General features: G+C 33.8%; 1 protein-coding gene across 9 annotated transcripts in view; it reads right to left on the reverse strand.

The window, feature by feature from the left end:
• Positions 1 to 2683: 2683 nt before the first annotated feature.
• The window catches only part of RIF1 (replication timing regulatory factor 1), a 58575-nt gene continuing 34143 nt past the window's right edge, over positions 2684 to 27115 (reverse strand). For 4 of the 9 annotated variants that reach the window (XM_055572608.1, XM_055572609.1, XM_055572603.1 and 1 more), the window contains exons 21-37: positions 24535 to 24634; positions 22311 to 22575; positions 21089 to 21131; positions 20018 to 20220; positions 19380 to 19479; positions 18140 to 18259; positions 16982 to 17133; positions 15991 to 16071; positions 15855 to 15909; positions 12286 to 15489; positions 11997 to 12086; positions 10248 to 10394; positions 9891 to 9968; positions 9686 to 9801; positions 9146 to 9299; positions 5538 to 5646; positions 2684 to 5077 (exon numbers count right to left, since the gene is read on the reverse strand). In XM_055572608.1, coding sequence (XP_055428583.1) covers positions 4863 to 5077; positions 5538 to 5646; positions 9146 to 9299; positions 9686 to 9801; positions 9891 to 9968; positions 10248 to 10394; positions 11997 to 12086; positions 12286 to 15489; positions 15855 to 15909; positions 15991 to 16071; positions 16982 to 17133; positions 18140 to 18259; positions 19380 to 19479; positions 20018 to 20220; positions 21089 to 21131; positions 22311 to 22575; positions 24535 to 24634 — 5232 coding nt within the window. In that variant the 3' untranslated portion in view covers positions 2684 to 4862. The remainder of the gene's footprint in view (positions 5078 to 5537; positions 5647 to 9145; positions 9300 to 9685; positions 9802 to 9890; positions 9969 to 10247; positions 10395 to 11996; positions 12087 to 12285; positions 15490 to 15854; positions 15910 to 15990; positions 16072 to 16981; positions 17134 to 18139; positions 18260 to 19379; positions 19480 to 20017; positions 20221 to 21088; positions 21132 to 22310; positions 22576 to 24534; positions 24635 to 27115) is intronic. The other 5 variants (XM_055572606.1, XM_055572604.1, XM_055572610.1 and 2 more) reach the window with 5 other exon arrangements.

Raw genomic sequence — 27115 nt, forward strand, 5'->3', positions numbered from 1 at the left:
AACTTATTAAAGACTGCTGTCTTTTGTTTCCTATTATCAAAATCAACTATTAATTCCATTTTTCTATAAAATTTCCATTCCATAAAAAATAAATTCTTCAGACACCTGTTAATTATTCAATTAAGTATCAAAACAGCTATTATTCTATATTCCATTTTCAGTTTCATGACACTATTTTGAAAGTGAGCTTTCTACTTCTATGCAGTTCATCCATTTAAGAAATCAGTCTTTTGTTGGAATTATTTACTGATGGGAGGTGGAGTATAAAATAATATATTTCTAAATAACTACCCAAGGGATTAATAAACTATTATGATACTGTGTTATATATAGAATAACTCAGGGACCATTGGCTGTCAGCTACTTTCAAAATATAAAGATAACTGTTTCTCTATACTTAATGGTCTAATTCTTTATTGCTATTTCAATCGATCTTTCTCTTCTCTTCATCATTTATCAGTGCATCAATCTCAATCATCATGTAAATTTGCTGATAAGCTTAGTTTCATCCAATTATAAAATGGTACACTGTGACATAAAGGTATTGTTCCCTCTCTTACATGTAGAAAACCAAAAGCTACGGAGGTTCTTTTCTTCCATGTGACATCAATTTAAAATACTGTCTTTAATTTTATAATCACAGGTAAAGGGAGACGTTAACTTTTATTCTAATGACATATTTCAGGGGAGTAAGCCTTTACAGCTTGGCACTTAGTTTTAACTGTTCTTTGGTTAAAGGCTTGGCACAGAAAGAAAAAAAATGGTAAAGATCACACTGTAAAATTTAACATTCTATTCCAAGAACTAAATGAACACTCATAATTGTATTCGACTACAGATCTAATTTACAGATCTTCAAATCAAAATGACTCAGATTTTAATGGAACTTTCAAAGAGCAATATACAAAACCTGGCATATAACAGACACAATTAACCGGGCCATGAAAAACCACAAAGACCAGATTTGTTTTATAGATTGAACAATCAATAAATTTTGATAATCAGTTTTTAAAACCCATTACTTCTGACATTTCCTTAATTAAGTGCTTTAGACGAGGGCAGTTCTTACAATAAAAGTATTTTTAATAAATATGAAGGAAAATATCATCTTAAAAGAATGCCCAAAAAACCCTCATTTTTGAAGATCAGACTACTCAACTCTTTCAACTCCCTTTTACAACAAAATAGGAAGTTTCGATCACATACTGTCACAGCACTCACCAGAGGTCTTCAGTAAACTGAGTATCAAGGCACACTTGTCAGAATGGACTCATTACAGCACTGCTAACTCCACTGCCAAATTAACCTTTGTTAGGGGTAGCCTATTTTCAATGTTTATTAATAAAATAATGAAGTCCTATAACCTAGAAGCCAAGATTTAGAGACTAAATTCATCTCTAATATTATGAAAATTTTAAAAGTCAGAACATAATTCATATATACTCATAAGACTCCACATGGTCCGAACTGCTTAATCAGCTTCTTGGTAACATAAAATACTTATCTTCTATATTAAAAGGCCCCATATTAGGCAAAATTCTACCTTTAACAATTTTATTTAAAATTTTTAACTTTAATATGAAGCCTTCAAGACCAGTCAGAATCCTCAATTCAGACATCTGAAAAGGTTTCTTAAAAAAAGACTAGTTGTTATATTTTGTGGCAATAATTTTAAGGATATAAATCTGCCTGGGTTACCAAAAGCTAATTTGGATCTTGAAGCCTCTTAGACCTATGACCACAAATGCAGTACACAGACATCAGCATTTGTACGGATCACATGGGAATTCTTGGAAATGAACTATTAGGCCCTCATCACATACATAATGAATCAGAATCTGCATTTTAACAAATACATGTAGGTTTGAGAAGCACTGTAGTAATTAATAAAGTCAGGGCTTCACCCTAATGTTTGCATACAAAGTATAAGACCTTTCTAATGGCTTAGGGATAAAATGGACATGTGTTGTAATAACAAGCAGGCAGCTAACTCCCCTGACTCAAGCCCCAGCCTAATAACGTTAACAACTGCTTTTTTTAACGACCTCTAACCCTGGATAACAAATAATCTCCCAGAAAATCAGTTATGAAGAATACTAAGTAGAAACTAGGCTTTTCTTAGTGGATTATAAAGTCGACGTCAGAAGGAATGGCATTAAAAGAAAATGAGTTAAGTTTTCACATCTTTTGTTAAATTTCAACTAAGCCTGCCTTTAAAACAGCACTTTTAACTACTCATCTCTTTAAAAATCAAAACAAAACTCTACCTGTATATTTTCCACATACCCCTCCCATTTTTCCAATTTCCCAGTCTTCCCTCCCACCTTTAGTCAAAACATAACTGAATTTTCTTGACATTTTTATGATTCTTAAATGTAAAACACTGACTACTACCAACCTGCACATAAACAGAATCATGGGAAATTCATATTCAAATCTTATTTTTGACTGTTACCCTACTGCATTATTAACCTAAATCATCCTATAATCGACAAAGAAACTAGAGCAAAAGCTCTCCACTATTCAACAATGGCTTTCAAACTTGTTCAAACTGCACAGCATCTTTAATTATGTGCTCACTGAGATACTGGAAATTCATTTTTGAACATCAAAAATTATACTATGGTTCTACATGCAACTATATTCTTTATAAATGCATAAAATTAAAAATGACATTTGAGTGTTCTTAGTAACGTTTGTCATGTTTTATTAACCATTAGAAATTATTTGAAAAAACTTATTTCACTTTAATGGTAAAAAGACACACACTGGAGCTGATCGTGGAATATTAATGCTTTTTGCTCTTCCAGAAATACTCAGGAAAAAAATCTGCAGAAAGTTTTAAGGCAAGAATATTGAAAATAAGGAGCCTAAATAAACACATAACTTTATCACCAACTGAAGATTTAGCAAATTGGTTTTTAAATATTTTAGAATATATCCTGGTTAAACCAGGATGTTCTAAATTTAGTATCTGCACTTGTATCAAACTTGTGATTTAAGTAAATGGTGTTCATTTTGGTCACATTTTCTGCTATACTGTCCGCCTTCCAGGAACTTCAGTCCACCAGCAGGTAAGTTTAGCTCACACAAATATTAAGATATGAGGTTGCGAAATGAGTTAATTCTGATTCCTCTCAACATACATACATATCCCTTCTACTAACACCTGTTCAATTAAAACGTGCCTATTTACTCACATAGAACTTGGGGAATAAATGACAAATTAAACCAAAATTATAAGTGTTTAAATTCAAGCTACAATCCTTCAGGTTCAATGGTCCCAGATTTTCTTTTAAAACCATCCTCAGCATATAAATATCAAACTTAGACCCCAAAATATTTAAATGTAATGATAATGGATCATGAAAATGAAACCAACTTTTATCGTGACTGGGTGGCAGTCCCCTTCCGAATATAAAGCTAACCAAGACACAAGGATTAAACTTTCCATAAGTTGTTAATGAATGTGTGCTTTTTCAAGTAGGGGTTACTTCTGAATTAAGTCTAAAACTGAGATTACTCATTCTATTTAGAAAACAAGTGAGATATTTGTTAAAAAGATGAAACAAATATGGGAAAGGCAGGCACTAATACCAGTTGGTAAAACTAGAAATGTTTTAATTACATACACCCTATTTTTTTTAACTCAATAAAACATACATATTTTAAAGAACAGTTTTCAGATTTCTCCCAAGTTTGCTTTAGGTATAGGTGGAAAGAGCAGATAAGCTCTAGGTTTCTTATGATCCAAGTTATAATGAAAATACTCAAGCTAACTCCCCATTAAAGAGAAATGTTAACGAGGCACTATTTCTAGTGGCTAATCCCCTCTTTCAAACCAAAAGGGGGAAAAAAAAGGTTATGGGAATGAACAGCAAGGTTGTCATGTAACACTTTCTCATTTCTAGTACTTGTTCTGCTTACTTTAGAAAATAAACTCATGTTTAACTATTAACTAAGTACAAAACTTTTTGTTGTTTTATTTGTAGATACAGAATCCTACAAATATCTGCAGCAATTCCACGAAGCACGTCTATTATCCATACTGATATCTCAGTATTCAATATATACAAAATTATGTTTCTATTAAACAAAGGTATTCACAAGAGGCTACAGAAAAACTCATGCAACTAACGAAGACTGAAATTTATAAATTAAAGACTTAATTATACATAATGTACAAACAGTCGTGCATTTTTAAATGAATAGTATGTATCTCATAAGAGTATATTTTCACAGGCAAATGCTGCTGCACAAGTATTTGCTAATGCAAATGAATGGAATCACTAAATTCTGCTTTAATATTTAACCCCTAAAGTTGAAACTTTTGATTATTTTTCTTGAAAGCTGTCCAAATGAAGCTGCTCTGTCTGTGAAAAACATTCCAAAAAATTCTTTTGCCTCTCATTTGGGGTGTTTTACCAAGAACATATTTCTTAAACCTCAAGCACCAAAAAAAAAAAAAGAAAGTATAAACATCTTATCAGTTAAGCAAAAACTTCAAATAAAAAATTTCAGTTTTTCTTACTTAGAAGAGGTATATTACATAAAATGTTTCATTAAAATATGCATGAATACGTAAAACAAAATTTATGCTTTTGCTTGTAGTTTCTGCTTTCACATTTCAGTAAACTACTTTAAGTTCTGGAAAAACTATGCATAGCAGCCAAGAAAATATGTTATACAGGAAAGATTGCTCTCACTCACAAAATTAACTTAATAAGCTACTGTTCTTTAGCATTTGAAATTACCAACTTTGCAAACATTCAGTCCGAAATTGTGCTATATTTCAGAACTTACTTTATGAGTCAACAAATCCAGTGATTTAAAAAAAAAAAATTCAATTTTCTCTTAAAACACTAAAAAGAATTTTCATGGGCTGGTGACCTCCAACGTGACTGCAGATTTTTAATTATAGAGTTTGCCATGCTACCAAGTTTCTCGTGCATTTCAAATAGCTGGCTTCCTGAATAATTATAGAGATCTTCTGAATCTAGTTGAAGAGCAAGTGCACTAATCTGTGCCACAAGATTTTTAGATAACGGAGCTTCTAAAGCAACAGGATCAATTAAATCTAAAGGAAAGAGAAGAAAATAGCACTATTAAAATCTATTCCAGATACATCTTAACTTGCATTTCCTTCTAAGTTAATAAAAAATTTAAGTGCCTAGGTTTCAAATTAAGAGTGCTTGCTGAGGTAGCCCCTGCTCAAGATCAAGAGAGTGAGGCTACAGAAAAATCACCATAGCTTATTCTGTGCCACTAAAGAAATCCTGACTACTTCATTTTCATGAACATAACTGGATCGCAATGTTTATATCCTGATTTTATATCTTGATAGAATAAAAGTTGTCAATTAGAGAAAAAGCAACTGGATATACTTGAAGTCAGTTATTTTTTCATGTTATTTGACAACTATCACATAAAAAAATTCACAGAGCATGCTCAAATTAGAACTAAAAGCAGAATAACAAAATATTTCTTCAATAAAGTCAACCAATCTTATAAAACTGTCCCGTTTTGTTAAAATATACCTGAGGCAAGTCTTTCTTCATCAGGAGAGATAGATTTATTTTCCATTCCATTTATTGTTTTTTCAGAAATATCAAAAACTGGAATCTCTTCTAGTCCACGAGACTTCACCTTGATTTATGCGTTAAGATAAGTAAAAATAAAAACAAAAGTGACAAACTGAGTTATTTTTAACAGGACTAATAATAATAAAACCACTAATACTGGAAAAGAATCTGACATACTATGTTTTACAGTCTAGCTAATACTGTTAAGAACCGATGGTTCTACTAACACAAAAACAGAACTATGTAGTGGTTTTTCAAAGAGATGGTTAAGGAATTTATATTATTTCTTAATGAATTTGTCCAGAAATATAGCCGTGGTAGCCAAGAAAAATTACATTTTAGTCTCCAGGTTTGGGAACATGGGAAAAGCAAGTCTAAGGCAGACATTTTCAAGCTTAAACATATGGACTTCTTTTTTTAAAAAAAGAACACAATTTTCAAAGCTCTGGGAACAGGGCTTATTGATTGCTGATTGAGAAAATGCTACTTTCAGATTGTTAGTTTCTGCTGTTTAGTCATCAGATCGTGTCCAACTCTTTGCAACTCCACGGACTGATAATTTCATCCAAAAAGAAAAGACCCCTGAATTCAATGACTTAAATTTATCAAATTTTGAATTTCCCCTTCCTCAACACCCATAACCATTCCCACAACTTAGGTTTATAAAAATGTGAAGGGACACTACCTGCAAGATTTGTAATCTGGAGAATAAAATTAAGGGGTTATACTTAGCTGCTTAAAATCACTGGGGGTTGTTTATATACAACTGACTCTTTTGGCCACTCCATGGACTACAGCCCACCAGATTTCTCTATTCATGGGATTTCCCAAGCGAGAAAATTAGAGTGGGTTGCTTTGTCCTTCTCCAGGGGATCTTCCTGACTCAGGGATCTAACCGGCATCTCCTGCATTTGGCAGGCACATTCTTTACTGCTGAGCCACCAGGGAAGCCAGAGTTCCCGTATGACCCAGAAATTAGATTCTGTTACAGATATACCTAAGAAAAATAAAAAACATGTCCACACAAAAACTTGTATATGAATGTACATAACAGCATATTTGTAATAGAAAAGGGTGTCAACAACCCGAATGTTCACTAAGTGATGAATGGATAACCAAAATGCTGTACAGTCATAGAATGAGGTATTATTAGGTTGGTGCAAACGCAATTCTAGTTTTCACAGTTGAAATTCATCATTTGATACTGAAATACATTCCAAAATAAATGTGGTTATGTTATACATCATTTTAATGAGCATTTCTCGCTTTATGTTTTTTTGCTAATGACTTATTACTTGCTATTTATATTTATTTAGATTATGGAAATGATATTACACAAAAAACAAGTGTGAGTAATTTTCTTATTTGAGTTCAAAATGAGTCACAAAAAGAGCAGTCAACTCGCAACATCAGCAACGCATTTGGCCCAGGAACTGCTCATGAACATACAGTCCAGTGGTAGTTCAAGAAGTTTTGAAAAGGAGACAAGAGCCTTGAAGATGAGAAGTATAGTGGCTGACCATCGCAAATTGACAAAGACCAAGTGAGAGCCATTATCAAAGCTGATCCTCTTACAACTACAAGAGAAGTTGCCCAAGTACTCAACGTCTACAGTTGCTCCGTGTTTGAAGCAAATTGGAAAGGTAAAAAGGCTTGATAAGTGGGTGCCTCATGAGCTGACTGCAAATCAAAAAAATATCATTTTTAAGTGTCGTCATCTCTTATTATACACAGTAACAACAAAACATTTCTCAGATTGTGACACGCAATGAAAAGTGGATTTTGTACAACAACCAGCAATGAACAGCTCAGTGGCTAGGCTGAGAAGCTCCAAAGCACTTCCCAAAGACAAAATTGTACCAAAAAATGGTCATGGTCACTGTTTGGTGGTCTGCAGCCCATTTGATCCACTACAGCTTTCTGAATCCTGGCGAAACCATTACATCTGAGAAGTATGCTTAGCAAATTGATGAGATATACCGAAAACTGCAACCCCTGCAGCTGACATTGGTCAACAGAATTACCCCAATTCTCCTCCATAATAATGTCTAGCCGCATGTTGCACAGCTAACACTTCAAAAGTTGAACGAACAACTTGGGTTACAAAGTTTTGCCTCATCTGCCATATTCACCTGACCTATCGCCAACCAACTACCACTTCTTCAAGCATCTCGACAACTTTTTTCCAGGGAAAACATTTCCACAACCAGCAGTAGGCAGAAACTACTTTCAAGAGGTTCATCGACTCTCAAAGGATAGATTTTTACACCACAAGAATAAACAAACATTTCTCACCGGGAAAAATGTGTTGACTATAATAGTTCCTATTTTGATTAATAAAGATGTGTTTGAACCTAGTTATTCATATAATGTTTTAAAAGTCAAGGTCTGAAACCACAATTACTTTTGCATCAACCTACTATTTAACCATAAAGAAGAATGAAGTACTAATACTTGTGAACCTTGAAAACACTATGCTCAGTTAAAGAAACCAATCACAAAAGACTATATACAGGTTATAAGAACCCACCTTTTATGAAATGTCCACAATAAGAGAGACAAAATTAATAGTTGCTTTGGGGGTGGAAATGCAGTGACTGATGAATGGGTGAGAGGTTTTTCCGTTTTTTAAAAGAATAAAAAATGTTCTAAAATTAGGTCTTGGTGAAGGCTGTGGTACTTTGTGACTGTACTAAAAAACCACTTGTGTGCTTTGGGGGGGCAAATTTTATGGTATGTGGCTGTACCTCAATAAAGCACTTTCAACTCTTCATCTTACAAAAATGCAAATTACTAATAGTTTTTGTTTTTCTTGAACTGGTTAAATGTTTTAAAAGATCAAACAAAACTAATAATAAATCAAGGACTTTTAAGAATACTGAAGTCTTCAGTAGCCTGCAAACTCCAATCTCAGAAATTCTAACAGAACACCGTTTTCACTCTTAACATACTCCATTTTTTATTTATTCACAGTTTTGCCTATCGATGAATACATAAAAGGTTTCTGAATGGGTTTCAGACAGTTTGTAAATTCTTCTGAAATGATATACAAAATTTTCTACACGTATTTTTAGAGGGAAAAGAATCTCGGTTTTCATAAGAATCTTAAGAAATGTCCATAACCTGAAATGTTTGTGTGTTAAAAGTTGATAGGAAGAACAAGTTAAAAAAAAAATGATCACAACTGCCTTGGATATCAAAATCAAAATACTGTTAACCACAAATCTGCAAGATTTTTTGGGGGTAAATGTTTAGATCTGAACATCTAGGTTTTAGAAATAGCAGCCAGGAAACCAATCACTTATTTGGTATACATAAAAGACGAGCTAGAAAAGTAGAATTCAAAGAATAAAGAGGTGTAATACACAATAACAGTACAAAACAAATAAGTAAACTTCTCTGTGGAATTATAAATCAACCTTTTAAGTTACTCTTGACTGCAAGGGAAAGGAAGTTAAGGCAACATATAAAATGAGCTTTTAAAGCAATACTTGAAATGCAAACTTTTGGAGTTGTACTGTTTCATCATTTACTCATACACAATTTAACATCTATGTCTTTACCTGCTGCTCATGATATATTCTGAGAGCCTTTTTTACATTAGACACTTTTGGAGAACGGATAGGAAGAGTTTTTATTTCAGATGCTGTAAGGGTACTCAAATCGCCAATTGTTTTTATATTCTTGGCTCTAATGAGCTGTCCCAGTCCTCTTGCCCTAAAGAGATAAGAGAAACAGGAAAAACGTCACAAAGTTTTATATTTTCTATTTGTAAGGGCCTATCCAATTGAATTTTCTGATTTAAGCGCAATCATAACAAAATTTACGTAGACACACCTATCCCACAGAGGACGGACATACGTGCATTTACAACAAAATTTGAATCTGATGTATATGCCTGGCTCAAGCAAGATCAACCGGTCAATACTTCTATTACAGCCCTATCTCAACCATCTTCCCAGCTGTATTTTCATTTACTTCTAAAATAAAATGTGTGAAAGTATGGATAAATTAATTCTAAACATGAGAACCCTGATCATTTAAACATCCCTGTTAACAAAGCGGCATCTCTAGGTATAGGCCAGAGATCAATAACCACTTACCACATGTTGGATGTAATCTGAGGTAAGATGATTTCAACTGGTGCTACACAGTTCACCAAAGCAGGGTAAACACTTTCTGTTGGGCATGGCACCGATTCCTTAGCCATTTCTGCAATCTTAGAATAAATTTCAAAAGCTGTTAAACAGAGGTCACCTAACTGAACATGAAAATATAAAGTTGCATGAAAACTAAAGCACTTCTTACTAAACACTTCTTTGAGCTCTTAAATTTAGAGCTACGTGATCCTGGGGACAGAAATCCTTTGGCTGAAGTGGTATTATGCTAGACAGAAGAAAGGAGAAAAAAAACTCAGAACCCTAGATTTACAAGTTTATTTTTACAACTGACAGACTGCAGTCATATCTTACAATTTTCAGAAAATGTAAAATGTAATACTACTACTACTGGATCAATTACTGGCTGGCTCATCAATGCTTCTTACCACCTTAAGCAGACAAAAGAAAAATACATCCAAACGAAGTATGCTTTGTTTCTTAAAAAGACAAATTACCCGATGCAATTCTGTGTTTGCATATGTATTTTTTAAAGCCTACAGCTTACCTTAGATTGCACAGTAGGTGAAGTTTTAACACTTTTTACCATGAGAGAACTATTTGAAGAATGGCACCTAACAATAGAGCATCGCCTATCAATGTCATCTGCCAATCCTGCTTGGTATATAGGATCTGCAAAGGAGACACGGCGAACCTGAAAACATTTAAGTCATGTTTTTATTTTTAAAAAGTTTTAAAAAATACCATAAACTCTCATTATAAGGTCAGCCAAAGATAGCATGTATGTTTAGAGGCCTAATTTATCTCAACTGCACATACTTGCAGTTGTTCCTGATGATTGTTTTTACAAATATTACTCAAGACCAAAGGTCACTCCAAGTATCCATGGTCTAAACTGTCTACAAAGTACAGCAACGAGGAGAATGAAAGGATAGTAGCAGAAACTTGATGAAATTGCATGTGACAGTTAAAAGTATACAAATTTCTACTAACCTCATAGGCTTACTACAAACCATAAAGAACGAGGTAAAGAGGCAGAGACAGTACTAACTGGCCTTTGGTATACCTTAATAATCTTAGTTCTTAATTCTTTGAGGGTAAGAGAGTCACAGCAATGGGGTGGGATTTTTTGTTAAACAAAAAACAAAAGCTTAGCCCAGCTTGAAGTTATTTTGGCCTTTTCTAAACTCTTTATTCAGCTACTCAGCTATCTGATAAAAGTATCCAACGGGGCATGCAAAACCATAATATGTATATAAATGTCTTATTCCCAAAATATTGGGAACTTTCTATAAATATCTGCTATAGAAAACTATCATATGTAAATAAAAATTAAAAATGAGCTACTATCAAACAAAACATGACTCTAGTTAACTGGCATTAACAATCTAAAGTATACTGAAGACATCATTTCATCTTCATAAATTTTTCAAGAACTTCTATGGCCTATTTAAACCTAAGATTAAAAAAAAAAGGTAAAAGATTCAAAAGCAAAGCAAGACCAAACCCAAAACCCTCAAGTGTTAAGTTTCCTAAGAACTAATCTTTGAACTCTCAATATAAAAATTTTTAGTATATTTTGGGAAAGTTTTCACAATGTGCTGGCTAAAGGCAAAATTACGTGTCAGTATGATTTTATCTATATATACATGTTTGTATACATAAACACATATATTCCACAGTAAATGGTAGGTCCAATTTCAAAATTAAGGAATGCCCATACAGTACCTTTATAAAATAGCTAGTTATAGAGGACAAGTGGAGCTATGTAAAGCACATGCAACTTTTCCTTTCTAAACTATGTGCAAGTCACAGGGTCAGAGACTAAAGCAGATACATAGGTAATCCATATGTGTACAAACTACAAGAATTAAATGTAGTGAAGAAGATGGGGACGTTAACAAGATTAATTACAAATGAAATCATATGCAGAAATTAATGAAGGCATAGCCTAAATAAATTTTTAATTGTTAAAGGTCTAAGTTTATATAAAGACATGCGAAACAGACAGCATAATGTCCTAGTACACAGTAAGTGCTAACTAAAGCTCCTTTATCGGTTTCTAAGTGTTTCCTTGTGTATTATATAGCAGAGAAAAAATCACCATGAGAGATTATCAATTTTGCAAAATGTGAAAAATGGTGATGGTTATATAAAGATTTATAGCTAAGTGTTAGGCTTCCCTGGTAGCTCAGTCAGTAAAGAATCCACCTGCAGTGCAAGGTACCCAGGTTTGATCCCTGGTTCGGAAAGATCCCCTGGAGAAGGAAATGGCAAACCACTCTAGTATACCTGCCTGGAAAATCCCATGGACAGAGGAGCCTGGCAGGCTGCAGTCCATGGGGTGGCAAAGAGTCGAGCACAACTGAGCGACAGACACCAGGTCCTGAAATAAAGGAATACCTAAAGGGCTTCAGTCTTTTTCTCAACGTCCGCGTTCTGCCTGCCCTTTTCCCTATCATAGCATATATTCATAACGAATGGTCATGTACACCCAATATCCCATCATTCACCAAGAGTCAGCAAGTGGCCAAACTCTCCCAATTAACCTTGGACTCATGAACATTCAGCATCCATCCCCCTACCTTGTGGACAGGTGACGAGATTTCATCTTCTTGGGGTCTTTTTAGTCCTCTCTTTAAAATGCTGGTGGATGGAGAAGCCAAAGGAGACCACACACAACGTGTGTGCATGCCACTAGGACTCTCGTTTGCTGACATGAGTAAAGGATCAATATCCTTTAATTTTTGAGGAGATGTATTACTGTCTTCTGATATAAGTCCAGAAATACCTGTTTCAGATGTCAGAGGTTGTGCTATCTCCTCTACTTTCTCTGAAGTATGGTGAACTTCCAGTAAAGTTTCATTACTTTCCACTACCATCTGATTGTCATCTAACTGTGTTTCCTCCAATTTATTAGGTTCAGTATTCGTTTCAGTTTTGTTAGGGTCAACCTTTCCTTCTTCAGTGATCATCTCAAGTGTGTCGGGAACAAAGCGATCGACTTCTACATCTAACTCCTTTGTTTCAGCTTCTATAGGCAGAGAAGCTGTGGTAGTTAAATCTTCGTCTTCTGTTTCAGTGACGTGGTCGGATTCAGTAGTCACCTCACCAACCGCTGTTCTTTCACAATTTTTCATTTCAGCGTTCATTTCTTCAGATGAGCCTGGATCAGATTCATCACTTCCTCTGCCTAGCTCCCCAACCGCTATTTGTTCAGAGATCTCTACCTGAGCATTCACTTTTACAGGTGTCAGAGTATCCAAATAATCAGTAGCTAAATTAAATTCCTCAGTTACTGCTTCATTGGCTTTCAGTTTTTCAGGTGTATCCATTCTTTCACTGTTTTCCTCTGTTACTTCTTTCCCTGAAATACTAGTTTTGACATTCTTTTGTTCAGAGAAGCCAGCTTCAGACTGATCATTTTCTACATTCAATTCCATAGCATCTACTTCTTCAGGATTTGATTCTGCATTTGATTCAACAATAACAATGTTCTCTGTACTCAATTTCTCTTTCGGAGCGGCCTCTGACTTTTCTTCTTTGGTCTCCAAAGAAAAACATTTCAGTGAAATATCTTTGGAAACATCTAAATGTGGGTCAACAGTTTTACATTTCTTATTAGATGGCTCCTGGGTTTCTAGAGATATTGCTTCCTCAGAATCCCTACGAGAAGTTTCTTTAAATTTTACCATTTCAGAAGGAAGAAAGCTTTGAGTAGTATTTTCTTTTAACTCAGTTTCAGATATAATTAATGAATCATTAGTAGTATCATTCTCCTCCTTGAGATCCAAATGAAAATTCACACTATGATGCTCATCTAAAAGTTTAACCTCCGAGGACAGATCAGCTTTCGAAGTTTCTGAAATAGATACAGGTGTTTCCCCATCTGTCTTTTTTGTTTCATTGACTTTTACATCGTAATTTTCTGTATCCTTTAACCCAATAAATGACTTTTCCTGAGACTGTGATTTTTCTCCACAACAATCACAACCTTTAGATCGCCTCACCCTCCTACTTCTCTTGTGCTGGCATTCTACTGTCTGAAGAGTTTTTTCAGAAAGCAAAGGAATGTCTGATGTCCCTATTTTTGAGGATTCCCCCATGCTATTTTCTATAGAATCCCGCTTATGTAACCTCTTATTGGCATTTCTAGTCCTTAGATTTGATTCTGGCACAGAAGGATTTGAAAAGGAATGGTCTGCATCTTTGTTACTTTTACTTTTTCCCTCAGAAGTACTCAATACATCATCATAAACTTGTAATAAATCTGGAGATACGGTAGAATCTTGAAGAGTTACAGTATTACTTTCATCTCCTTTTTCACCGATTTGAGATTTTATATCTTTGTCTACTTCAGGATTCTCTTTATAATCATGTGCCTGATTTTCAACTTTTATACATTCCTGTTTTACCATTTTCTCTTCTTGATCTTCAATGTCAACATTGTCGCTGCTTTTGTTCTTCCATTTTCCAGATCTTTTCTTTTTAGAACCTTCTTCTTTTGCCTCAGAACTATCAGATTCTGAGTTTTCAATGCTGGAAAGTAAACCCTGGGATGCTCTTCTCGTTTGGTATCGTGTTCGTCCCCTTACTGGTTTCTCAGAGGATTTATCTGCAATGTCCTGCACACCATCTCCTTCAGATTTAGTATTCTCAAGATCTGGCTTTCTTCTATTTTCATCAATTTCAGCATTAGCACTGGTCTCCCCAAAAGCCTTCTCATGTAAATTATTTCCTTTGTCAACTAAGTTTTCCTGTACACTTTGTTCAGAAAACAATTTTTGCTTAGGTAAAACATCATCTTTTACATGTAACGGACTCTTCTGCGGAGTCTTTTCTCTTTTTTGATGATTATTTTCTTTATCTTGGCTATCAGTGGTTGGTTCTGCTGTTTCTGAACGTCGCCTTAAAGATCGCCTAAGAGTTTTCTGATTTGGAGTTACCTGAATATGACTATCCTCATTTACTGTCTGATCCGTTATTATGGCTGGGGGTGTGTTTTCTTTGGATTCCAAGTTAATTTCTAAGGTTCTCTCTTCTACAGTATTGTTTTCTAATACAGTATTCTCCACTGTTGATTCAAGCATTGTATCCTCATACTCCACTGTAGATTCAGAGAGATGAACCTGATTATCTAACACACATTCTGTCTGATTAAGCAAGCCAGGTGGGTTATTTTCTAAGGCTATTGTGCCATCAACAGATTCTTGAGTACTTTTCTCTTGTTCAGATCTCATTAAGGGTTTAGACTTTTTACTCCCTATTGGTTCAGATTTACTCAACCTTCGGCTTGATCTCTTAGTCCCATGTGTTATTTTTTCAGAATCAGATTTGGGAAGAGCCACTTCTCTTTTCTTTGCTTTTGATGGGTTATCTGTTTTAGCCATGCCTTCCTGGTTACTTTTCACTATTACAGTTGACGACATATTATTCAAGGGTGACGGACTAAAAGGTCTATTTTCTGAACCATCAAACTTTTCCAAAGTAATAAAGGATTGCCTTCGACTTGTAGGCTGTAGGGGAGCTCCAGAAATGGTGGCATTAGAAACCGAGCTACTGCTGACACCAGATGGATTTTCTGTAGTAGATGCACATTCTGTTGGTTTACTTGAAGCAATTAAAGCTTTTTTCCTGGCATCATTATTACTGCTCAGTATTTTTGGACTGGTTTCCTCAATAGAACCACACTCATTATTCAAAAGGGAAGCCTTTTCAAGATGTTCATCCATACCGCAGTTTTCCATGACATGTTGAGGAACGACAATGTCATTCTCCTTTTGTTCCTCCTGCACAAAAATGTACACATACATACAGATTAACCAGCAAATAAGTCTGACTTTCTGGAGAAATTCTGTTTAAAACTTTAGCAAGTCAAAGGGCAATCTGACTTTCAACATTTTAAAAATATTCCAAAGGTGATGGTAGATGCTCATTAATTTGTGTTTCCAATTTAAGTATGTGATAAAGCCAAATACATTTAAACAAACATGCACTCACACAGATACAGATCCACACATAAAACAACTATAATTCTGCTAAAGACTGCTAAGGAGAGTTAAGATATTACAGAACAAATCTTAACGTTAATATAAGAGACTCAATAATGGAAAGCTGATTTGAAAAACCCCAAAATATGAAAATAACAATATACCTTAAATATCATCTTGGAGTCTTCTTTTGATTTTTCAATTAAAGTAGATATTTCCCTGAAATAAATAAGTGTGCAAATTAGAATACTGTTAATAAAGAACCAGAAAATCAGTTACTTCAGCAATTTCTATACTTACATAGATTCTTCCTGACTATACTGAGAAAATAAAGTATCTTGTGAAACATCCAGATTATTATACATGGCAGGAATATCACACCTGAAAAAGATTTTAAGACTAACTTTAATATTGTGTCTATTAAGTTTCTCAATCGTGTCTGACACTGCATCCACATGAACTGTAGCCCTCCAGACTACATTCCTCTGTCCACGGAATTCTCCATGCAAGAATACTGATTTCCTTCTGCAGGGGATCTTTCCGACTCAAGGATTAAACCTAGATTTCCTGCATTGCAGGCAGATTCTTTACTGCTTGAGCAACCAGGGAAGCCCCTTGAGAGTACCCTGAAAAGCAAGGAGATCAAACTACTCAATTCTAAAGGAAATCAACCCTGAATAGTCACTGGAAGGACTAATGCTGAAGCTGAAACTCCAATACTTTGGCCACCTGATGCAAACAGCAGACTCACTGGAAATGACCCTGATGCTGGGAAAGATTGAGGGCAGGAGAAACAAGGGGCAACAGAAGATGAGATGGATGGATGGTATCAACAACACAATGGACATGACTTGGAACAAACTTGGGGAGAAGTGAAGGACATGGAAGGCTGGCGTGCTGCAGTCTTTGGGGTTGCAAAGAGTCAGACATGACTTAGCCACTAAACAACAACTTCAATATTTGATATTCTTACAATTAAGCTTACAATTCTACATCTAGTTACCTTTTAAGAACAATATAAAATCAAGTCTTAGATGCCTATTTCCCAGATTTTCCATGAAACCATTTCCCTGATCTTTCAAGACCTTAATAAAGGGATTCAGTTTAGGAACATTTGGTGCATTTCAAGATAGCCCGACACACTATGAAATATGGCTATGTACAATCTTTTTGACATTTCAAATACTGTACAATATACCAGTATCTTAGTTCTAAACTCAAAATTATGTTTGCTGCATGAAATCTAAATGTAAGTACAGAAAATTCAATTCAAGATAAAAGTACTACAAACCTCTTTGTTTTGAGTACTTCTTTCTGGTGTTCAGTTAGTATTCTTTCCTTTGTTTCTTTTACTTCTGGAGGTATAAACACAAAGTCAGTAGACTTTTCTTCTTCTAAAGGCATTTCACTCTTTGCTTTTGGAGTTGAAGACTCTAGCTGCAACTGGAAATTGAAACAGTAAATGCACATTTTGAGTTTCTAAATTATTTTCCAATACATCAATCAATCTCTCTTTGGCACTCTGATAATGGTTTTGGATGATGACTAGGAAGTTTGAAGCTCAAACCTATAGGATATTCCTGGATAATTATAATTAGTACCATGTCCCTAGCTTTCTTTTCATTCTGCTTGTATTAAATACTCAGAAAATAAAATTACACCTCTTTAAGAAGCAGGCAAATGTGTGCTTACCAGGGAAGCATGGTAAAACAAATATGTTTTTCAGCCCAGCACGCACAAATCAAGTGGTTTGGCAGGAAAAAAAGTACATCTGTGATTTCAAGTTGAAGCACAAACTACTCAAGTAAAAGTTGCCAAAATCATATGCCCAACATACTAATATTGGTACCCAATGCCACTTTTACACAATTTCAGCACAGGTGTTTCCATTTTACTTTATAATGCTACAAGACTGTGTCAAACTTATTCTTTAAAAATATTTTTCTTTCATTTTTCCAGAGCCATGGTCTTAAGATTCTAGAATAACCTCTTTACTGGAGGTCCTAGAAGAAAGACTATCTGAAACTTGGTTAATTTGCCACTAGCTACTAGATATCTAGTTTTATATATGAGGTTATGACAAATGTCTTATGTAGGCATTCTCTTTCTAGTCAATAAAGGAAGCTCTAAAATATTCTACTTTCATCCTACCTAAGTTATTCAAATCTAGTTTCATTCTATCTGAAGAGGGTTACTGCCTGGAGTAATTATACTAAATAAACACTTAGTATTATGCAGATTTAACTTTACTAAGAAGTAATCATCTCCCAAAGTGTCAAGATTTCCATACCATCTTAATAGTCTTTCTAGGCCAAACTATATTTCCCTATAATCCCATCTTTTATTTAGTTTTTAACAGCTTTTTCTTCCAGTTAGAAGTTGTATGTTCTCAAGCTGGTATATATATTAATCTTAGGAGTTCTATTAAATACACTTTGGAAAAACATACTTTAGCTGGTGGTTTCATACTGTCTTTTGTATCCTTTGTTTGTGCCAAAAAAGAATCTCTTTTTCCACTTGATTTTCTTTCCATGCCACTTATCTTCATATTTAATTGGGAATTTTCTGTCTGTTTTTATAAAAATAAAACAATTTCATTATGTGCAAATGTTTATTTATCCTTTTCACACTGGTAATTACAGTGTAATCAATATTTATTTCAAATTTGAGTATTCAAATCTACTAGATCATGTCAAAGAAAACAAAGCCATTGTCTAAAACAGTAACAGCAAATAGATTTGGTGTCTCCAACTTACACAGCATTAGCTTTGCATCATTTAATTTTATAAATTCTAAAATAAGCTATACCAAATAAATATTCTAAAAACAAATTACGGGATTCAAATATCCCACTTATTACTGGAAACTTTTTTAACAGAAAAACCCAAACCATAACACTTTAAACAATAAAACATACATGACAGAAAATACTATCAGGCCCCCCTACCAGAATATATGGTTTTTTTGAGCCATATTACACTGAATGAGTCTCAAACAGTCTAGATAATTTTCTGATGAGAATTTTAATTTTATCCAAAAAATAAAACTAAATAGAGTACTTAGCTATAATGTATTCTCTTACAGGTTCTAAACAAATAATAGCTAGACTCTTTTGTTGTTGAATAGGAACAAAGTGCCTAAGAGTGTTCTACCTGATGAGTATATAGTACTTTTATCTTTACTCCTTAATCTTCATAGTCATCTAGTATTATTAACTACAGTAACCTTGTTCCAAATGGAAAATGTGGTATCAATGATTTGTTTCTCTAACAGAAGGAATGCGATTCAATGAAAGAAATGAGAAAATGAAGTGTAGCTCTTAGGTGGGGAATAGTAACTAGAATTCCTAGTTTATACAAAGCAACATTTAACCATATCTTAATAATACTGACCTCTGTAAAGCAATACATGAGGTGCCAGTTTTTTAAAATAAAAGATCATTAATGAATAAGAATTGAGTATTATTTACATGAGAACCTATGGTGAAATTTACTGCCTTTTAATTTTGTAAGTTTTCCAGGCCACACAACTAACTGTATGCAAAACCCCTATGTTGTGGAACTCTTCTGTTCAGGTTTTATCTCTTCAATCAGTCTTAAGCTTCTGTCCTTTTTAAAGTTACAATGATATCCAATAAATCACTCAAACATCATATAAAAGTAAACAAAAACGCCCCTCCCTCAACTTACCATATCTGAATATGGTCCACTGGATTCCTCCATAATTTCAACATTTTCCAAACCAGGCAATAAAAGCAGAGATTTTTGTTTGGCTTGTTTTAGTATTGGCCTTCAAATATAAGTAAATATACTTTGAATTAAGTAGTACTGTTGGCATTTTAAGAACAGTTCAATTACAATTTTAAAGTGATAAAAACACATCCAGCTTAGACTGTTTCTTACTCTACATACATAAAACCAGGATAAATTTACAGACAATATTAGAATTTTTCACTAAACTCTTCAGTTTCTGAATTTTATTCTTTAAAAACTTCTCAAACTTTCACCATAAATTTCAAACAAGAGCAGACTGTTACATTAAGTACATATCAGGTAGATTTAATAGCCATCAGCTTCCTGCCCCTTGTTGGAAACTCCTTTTGTTAAGCATAATTTGAAACTGCTTTTTATGTTTCTAAAACTAAGTTTATTCTAAGGACCAAAGCAAAGGGTCAAATAATTTTAATAATTACCATGTACTCCAAACAAGAATATTTTAACTAGGAAATCCTCTACAGTGATTCTACATAAGGATTTATGTTAAAACCAAAATGTCAATTTACATAATCAGAACAGAGTAACTATATAAAGTTTTATTGTTAGCATACTTTAACTCCTCAGGATAAATCAACATCGTCACTTTAGCAAATGTGGCATTCCAGAACTGAGCACTTTGTTTTCTTATCTGTTTGTTCTTGTGTGAAAATATTATGCATAATAATGGCGAGATCTGTTCAAGAAGTTCACTGTCATAAGTTCCAGTGTAGCTGACATGTAGACAAGCAATAATTTCTCCTAGTAGCTTTTCTAACTAGGAAAAAGAAAAAGTTCATTAGGGTAACACTTAGAAATGTTACTTTTCAGAGAGAAAAAATAAAAGCACAATGCATACTAAACAACTCACAGAGTATGTTATCATTTCAATTTTTAAAACTCAAATGACTTTAAAACAATTTTTATTGATTTTTGGCTGTGCTTCGTCTTTGTTGCTGCACAGGCTTTTCTCTAGCTGCACAGAATGGGTGGGGGCTACTCTCTAGTTGTGATGCTTGGGCTTCTCATTGGGGTGACTTCTGTTGTGGAGCATGAGCTCTAAGGCACACAGGCTTCAGCTGCTGCAGCACACAGGCTCATTAGTTGAGCTCCAGGGCTCTAGAGCACTGGCTCAGTAGCTGTGGCATGCAGGCTTCTATGTTCCGCAGGATGCAGGACCTTCCCAGATAAGGGATAGAACCTATGTCGTCTGCATTGGCAGGCCACCAGGAAGTCCTCAAGTGGCTTTTTAAAAGCTCTCATCACCTTCAATATACAATACTCTCTATAAGCTGACAAGAACTTACTTTATTGATAGAACAGCTTGAATTCAAGCTTATTTTCCATTAACAGAAGAAACTTGTTTTCACATAAATTGTGAGATTAATAGTTGCCTAACCTTGGAGCCAATTACCTTCACACATAAAAGAATGAGACAGGAGTAGTTGAGTTATATGAATTTAAGGCAATATTATTAAATCATGAATGATCCTTGGATTATACCCATTTCATATCAAAAGTTCATTAAAATTAAAGCATAATGATATCCCTTTAAAACAATCAGCAGAATTATATTGAAGGGAGACATTTAAATTCTAAAACTTTTCTTCATGAAAGTATGTTTTATGAACAATGTCTATTTGTACCTTGTTGTTCATACAACTATACACTTTAGGAACTTCATCAAGCCTAGAAGAAAAACAAAGAGTACCGTTTATATTTTAGAACATAAACCTAGAAACACTGTAATGCAGCCCAAAACTGAGACGTATAATGATATAAAAAGGTGCCCAAAGACTTAACAAAAAATGTCAAACTGCAAACATTAAACATGAAACAAACATGTCTTTTAACACAGGAGTTAAAGAAAAACATCTGGAATAGACCTCAAAGTATTATTACTAGTCACCTGTTTCTATGCTTTTTAATGAAGTTTTTAAATATGAAACAAACCTGTCTTTTAACACAGGAGTTAAAGAAAAACACCTGGAATAGATCTCAAAGTATTATTACTAGTCACCTGTTTTTATGCTTTTTAAAGAATTTTTATGAAGTTTAAGGACTAAAAAAGACTTGCAAAAACTTAATAAATTTGAAGTTCCATTAAATCTGTTCCTAAAGCTTCCTCTGTGTTTATGAAAAGCAGACTGTATTATTACTGAACCACATAAGCTTGCTATAAAGAACACTGATGAATTCTCTCAAAATACTTCTTTAAAATATGTTGGGATTTTTTTCGTGGTTTTTCTCTTATATACTGCTTGCTTTGGTTCAAATGCAAAAGGTAATATAAAACAACACAAACTTCTGAAGAGTAATTCAGAAATTTAAATGCACATACTTTTTGAACCAACAATTTCATTTTAAGCCCTGTTCTGCAGGAATAGTGGCAAATGATTTATGTACAAATATATTGACCTGTGATATTGTTAGTTATGAGAGCAAAGACTAGAAAACATGTCCAACAGGAAATTGGGTAAAGTGTCATGGAGTCCTATGCAGACATTAAAAACAATGAGATACTTAGGTTAAGTGAATATCATATACTTAACTGCTAAGTAGTATGTCAAGTCATATACATTATATATTTAACATGTAAGCTTTTTGTATTAACAATTCTGTAAAGAGATGCACTAAAGTAAAAATTGTGCTGGATTAAGAATGAAAAATAAAGGGACTTCCAATTTCTACCTCATATTTTATTATTTGAGCTATCTTTTTAACAAAAGCATAGTTTCATATATCATCCACTCCAGTAAACTTTAAAGATTAAGATCTTTAACAACAAAGCTGATATGACAACAAGTTTGCTACCCATATCTAGTTATATATGTTTAAGTCTAAGAGCTATTAAGGCAAAATACTTACTTTGAGTTTTCATAAAATAATGCCAGAGGTCTTGTTAAAGCTGCAAATATTTTCCGGATCATAGAAGGCAGAGAAATACGTCCAAATACATTGGAAAGAATGCTGGTGATTGAGTTGCCAATAGTGAGGAGAGTATCAGAATGTACTTCCTTGAGGCTCAGTGTGTGAAAAGAATAGATCACTCTCACAATAAGTTTAATTAAAGAAGCCAACTTCCCTAAAGGTTCCTTCTTCTTTTTGGACCAATCTGTAGGTCTCTGTGGTGCTAAGATAAAACAGTGACAGCTTTTAGAATTAATGGTAATTAAAGCAAACTAATGTAATTAAATGAAACAGTATGATCCACTACTTTGGGAAACTGTTTTAAGCAAGAAGCATCAATGGATGAGTAACTCATGAATCAAAGTATGCTGAGTAACAACATATTTACGAAGTCTCCAACAACTTGCCACAAAACATTAATTTATTAACTGTGTTTCCTAATGAATTTTATAGTGCAAAACCGACAGATATGATCTTAACCAAACAGTAAATGTTATCATTATCAATAGTGGGACAAACTGACTTGTGTACCTGTTGACATAATGCACTGATGAGAAAACACCGAATTACTTCTCAGCAGCCCCATAAAGAAACAGAATCTCAATCTAATATTGAGGAAATACGATAAACCCCCATTGAGAGACCTTCAAAATCTAACCTTGCCTTTACTTCACTTCTAATGGTCATGAAAGACAAGACTTGAAAAATATTTTAGATCAAAGACTTGTCTTACAAGTGCTGTGAAATGTTCTAGGAAATAAAAGTAGAAAAGGGGGTGGGGGTGAAAACAAGGCAAAAGCATCAACTGATAACTGAGGAACCCTAGTAAAAAGTAGTGTCTGTGTTTAATTTTTGCAAAGTTTCTCTAAAACAAATTATTACAAAGTAAAAATTATCAAAAACTCTCAAAGTGATCCTTATGCATATTTATGAATAACAACAATTTTATTTCAACTATTTGTAAATTTTGTTTCCTCTCAGCTTGTGCTGGCAGTTTTTAGATTTTTCCCCTAGTTTCAATACATTTAAATAACCAGGAACACCTCTTGCAAGACAAGGATTGAAAACAAAAAACATTTCTAATTCTGGGTTTATAGATCATGGATAGAGATGATATTCAGTTAATTCTAATTTTTCATAAGTTAACAAAACATGTAAAACTTTCAACAACGGGATCATCATCTATGCCTTATCAAACTTCAGGGGCTTAAAAAATATATTCTGATATCATTTGCTATATAACCTTTCTATATTTAGAGAATTTTAATTTTCCTGACAAAGAGGTAATTAGATTAAGTATTGTTCAGTCTGAAAGGGGACTAAGACTAAAGAAAAAATCTATTTCTGTGGCTTGAGGCTGGGATGCTTTAATTACCAAACAAGTTTCTCTGTATTACTGTAAAAATGAAACACCAAAAAACTACCCCCACCCCAAAAAGCCCTGCAAATATTTTATGTTCTAGAAATCTTTACACTAATGCAAAGAAAGATCTTATTCAAGGAAAATTGAGTATGTTCCCACTCTTTAAACAGGAAAAGTAACCTTTAAACAAAATACTTTTTGTAACTAGAAGGTTCTTTTCTATTCAGTATGATCATATATAATCACTGGTAGAAAATATATAATTTCAAAGAACCAATTAGTACATTAACAGCTCATAATATAATTTAGAATTAATCAAGGCATATAGTTATGAAAATAAGATTTAAGATTTCAATTGTCAAATTTTATACAGTAAAAACTGTGTTACACTTTTAGAGTCATTTTACATTTCCTATAAAACCATAACCAATTAACCATTGCCATGATTTTCTATGCAATTTAACATCAAATCAATGATCATTTCAGATAAGGCTATCAAATAAGAACATTTTAACTAAGTTCAAGCTTTTTGTCCAGATAATCCCTTGTAACCAGATGGAGTAAGTAAAATCATCTGTATTATTAGGCAATCTCTACATAGGACAAAATTTGTTTCTGCATCATAAAAAGGAGTTATACATTGCAGGGGTGGGTGAGAGAGATACATGGAGAGAGGGAAAGAGAGCAAGCATGTGAACTAGCAAAATAACATGGTTATATAACATTAAAAGTAGGTAAAATTAGATGGGAAAAGCTATTAGGATTTGCCCTGATACAGTTCAGACAGCCTTGTTTATACTGAATGAATAAAATACTTACATTTAGTTTTGGGTTGATATTTAATATTATATGGTGAAAAGTCGATGCAATCAACCATTACAGTAATAATATGAGTGATCCTATCCAAGAACAATAAATTCTGGAAAAGAACAGTTAGGTATTGCATGACAACCTTTTAACTAATGGCATGGTTTATAAAACTTGTAAGCATGAATAAAAAATATAACACTTTAACTCCCATGTATGACATATAGTAACACACACCATAGTTTATGTCATTTAAGACACATTAACTATATGTGTGTGTGTGTTAGTTCTTAGTCGTGTTCAACTCTTTGTGACCCCATGGATTGCAGTCTGCCAGGCTCCTCCACCCACGGAATTCTACAGGCAGGAACACTTGAGTGGGTTGCCATTTCCTTCTCCAATTAACTATATGGTTATGACTATTTCCCAGATATCTGCTGTGTGCCAAGTATTCAATACTATACCTTTTTTTCCCTCAATACTGAAATGGAAGTGTTCACTAAACCCAGAAAAACCAAACATAAAAAAGTTGCTAAGCTCCCTGATGTTCTTTCCATCTCCTTCCTCAGATTCAAATGAAACAGAACAAAGGAAATCCCAGTACCACCAGTCAAGAACATCTCAAAACAAAACAAAAACACACAGTGAGCTTTCATAGAAGAAACTGAGTAACAAGACACAGGGAGGGTTCTGAGAAAAAGATCTGATCGTTATTAGAAAAACCATATGGGTAAAAGACTACTGAAATTACAGTTCTATACATTTGCCCTTCCTTTATTCTCCAATACCGTTCACTTCTCCAATTAACTGGACTAATTCGCAGGTCTGCCAAAGACAACCTTCCTCAGTGGATGTTAAGAACCAAGAAGGGGAAGGGAGAGCCCTGCTGGCCTGTTAACCTATGAATACCACATGGAAGGTTCAGTCCAAATGACAATCTACACACCCATACAGAAAAGACATGAAAGATCTAGATGCTTCAATTTTGATCACAATTACAAGGCAAAGCTTCCTTATAACTACAATTCGCTATCAAAGCCAGATAAACAGGAGTTCTCTCCTGGGTTAAATACGAACAGAACTAATCAACAAGGAAAGAGGCAATAACAGAAACACAAGAAAATAAAATACTCTCAAAGGTAAGAAGAAATCATATTCACTTAAAAACATTAAATGTAAAATTAAAATTATAAAACACTTCAGCATTTAAACCGAAAGATGGACACAGAAATATCAAGCTCCCAGAAAGCAGGACCAGAAATAAAGCAAAACACAGAGAGATACAGAGAAAGAAGAGACACAGAGGATGACACCTGAAGACCTCAGCACTTTTTCCTCAGATGAAGGCACAGCTCCTTAAACTGAAAGGATCCACCAAGTACTTAACAGAACGATTTTAAAAGATGCCTCAAGACACAACCTTGGTGAAATGTCTAAATTCCAAAGGTAAAAAGAAAATCCTAAACTTAAACTAAAAAACAGGTTGATAATAATAAAATTAGTATCAAATGATGAATTTGCAACAGCAGCAGTAACAAAAATAACAAGTCTTAGATGTGTATTTTGTAGAAAATGAAAAACTTTACAGAAAAGGGAACAAATGAGCCTATAACTTCAGAGCTGTGATAAAAAATTTTCTGGAACCTAAAACTTGTAACTAATTGGTTATATATTTGACAAGATGTTATTAGTCACATGTTTATCATTACTACAATATAAAAATTGGACAATGAGGAACTCCAATCTCACAAATGAAGGTATCTGCAAAAAATCTTAAAACACTAATCTACAATGTTTTAAAAGAATTTCACTGTGACCAAGAAGAGAATCTCAAGGACACAAAATTGGTTTAATATACAGAAATGTATATTGACAAGAGATTTCATATATGCCTGTAGTAACCAAGTACAGGCAGGGAAGAGACCATTTATACTAGATAAAACAACTATAAAACCCCCCAAATCAAGCAAGCTAGGTTCAGTTTAGAACTAAAAAAAATATTTCTGAACAGAAAAACTCAATGTTATAAAGATAGAAATTATTTTCCAAATTAATCTCTGAATGCAATATAACCAATCATGCCAAGCAAAATCCCAACAGGGTATTTTATGAAATTCAGGAAGATTCTAAATTTCTTCAGAAGAGAACAAAATTAAGTCCATCCAAGACAAGAATTTAAAGGCAAAAACCAAGGGTCAAGCTTTTCCCTAAAAATCACAAAAACATTCAACAAGTTCACTGTCTCTGTGGCCAGTAACAGCACACTTTTAAAGCCACTCTGCCAAATACTATGATATCAAAAGTCCATAATCAGAACTGACACATTATAACTATCTCTATTCTTCTCAGCAGGGTAACCACTATCAAGGACTAGAAATCTTTTCAAATAAAAAAAATGGCACACTTCAGAGTAATAAATAAAATAAATTTCAACTGGGAAGAACACTGTATTCACATATATATGTGCATATAAATATGTAACTTATTGGTTTATTCTAGAATGATACATATCAAACTGCTGACGCCAGTTATTCTTTTTATAGAGTAAAGGAAAGGTGTGAATAGGAACCTACATTTTTAAGATCACAAACTT

Source organism: Bubalus kerabau, chromosome 3 (assembly GCF_029407905.1).
Source record: "Bubalus kerabau isolate K-KA32 ecotype Philippines breed swamp buffalo chromosome 3, PCC_UOA_SB_1v2, whole genome shotgun sequence".
Classification (NCBI taxonomy): domain Eukaryota; kingdom Metazoa; phylum Chordata; class Mammalia; order Artiodactyla; family Bovidae; genus Bubalus; species Bubalus kerabau.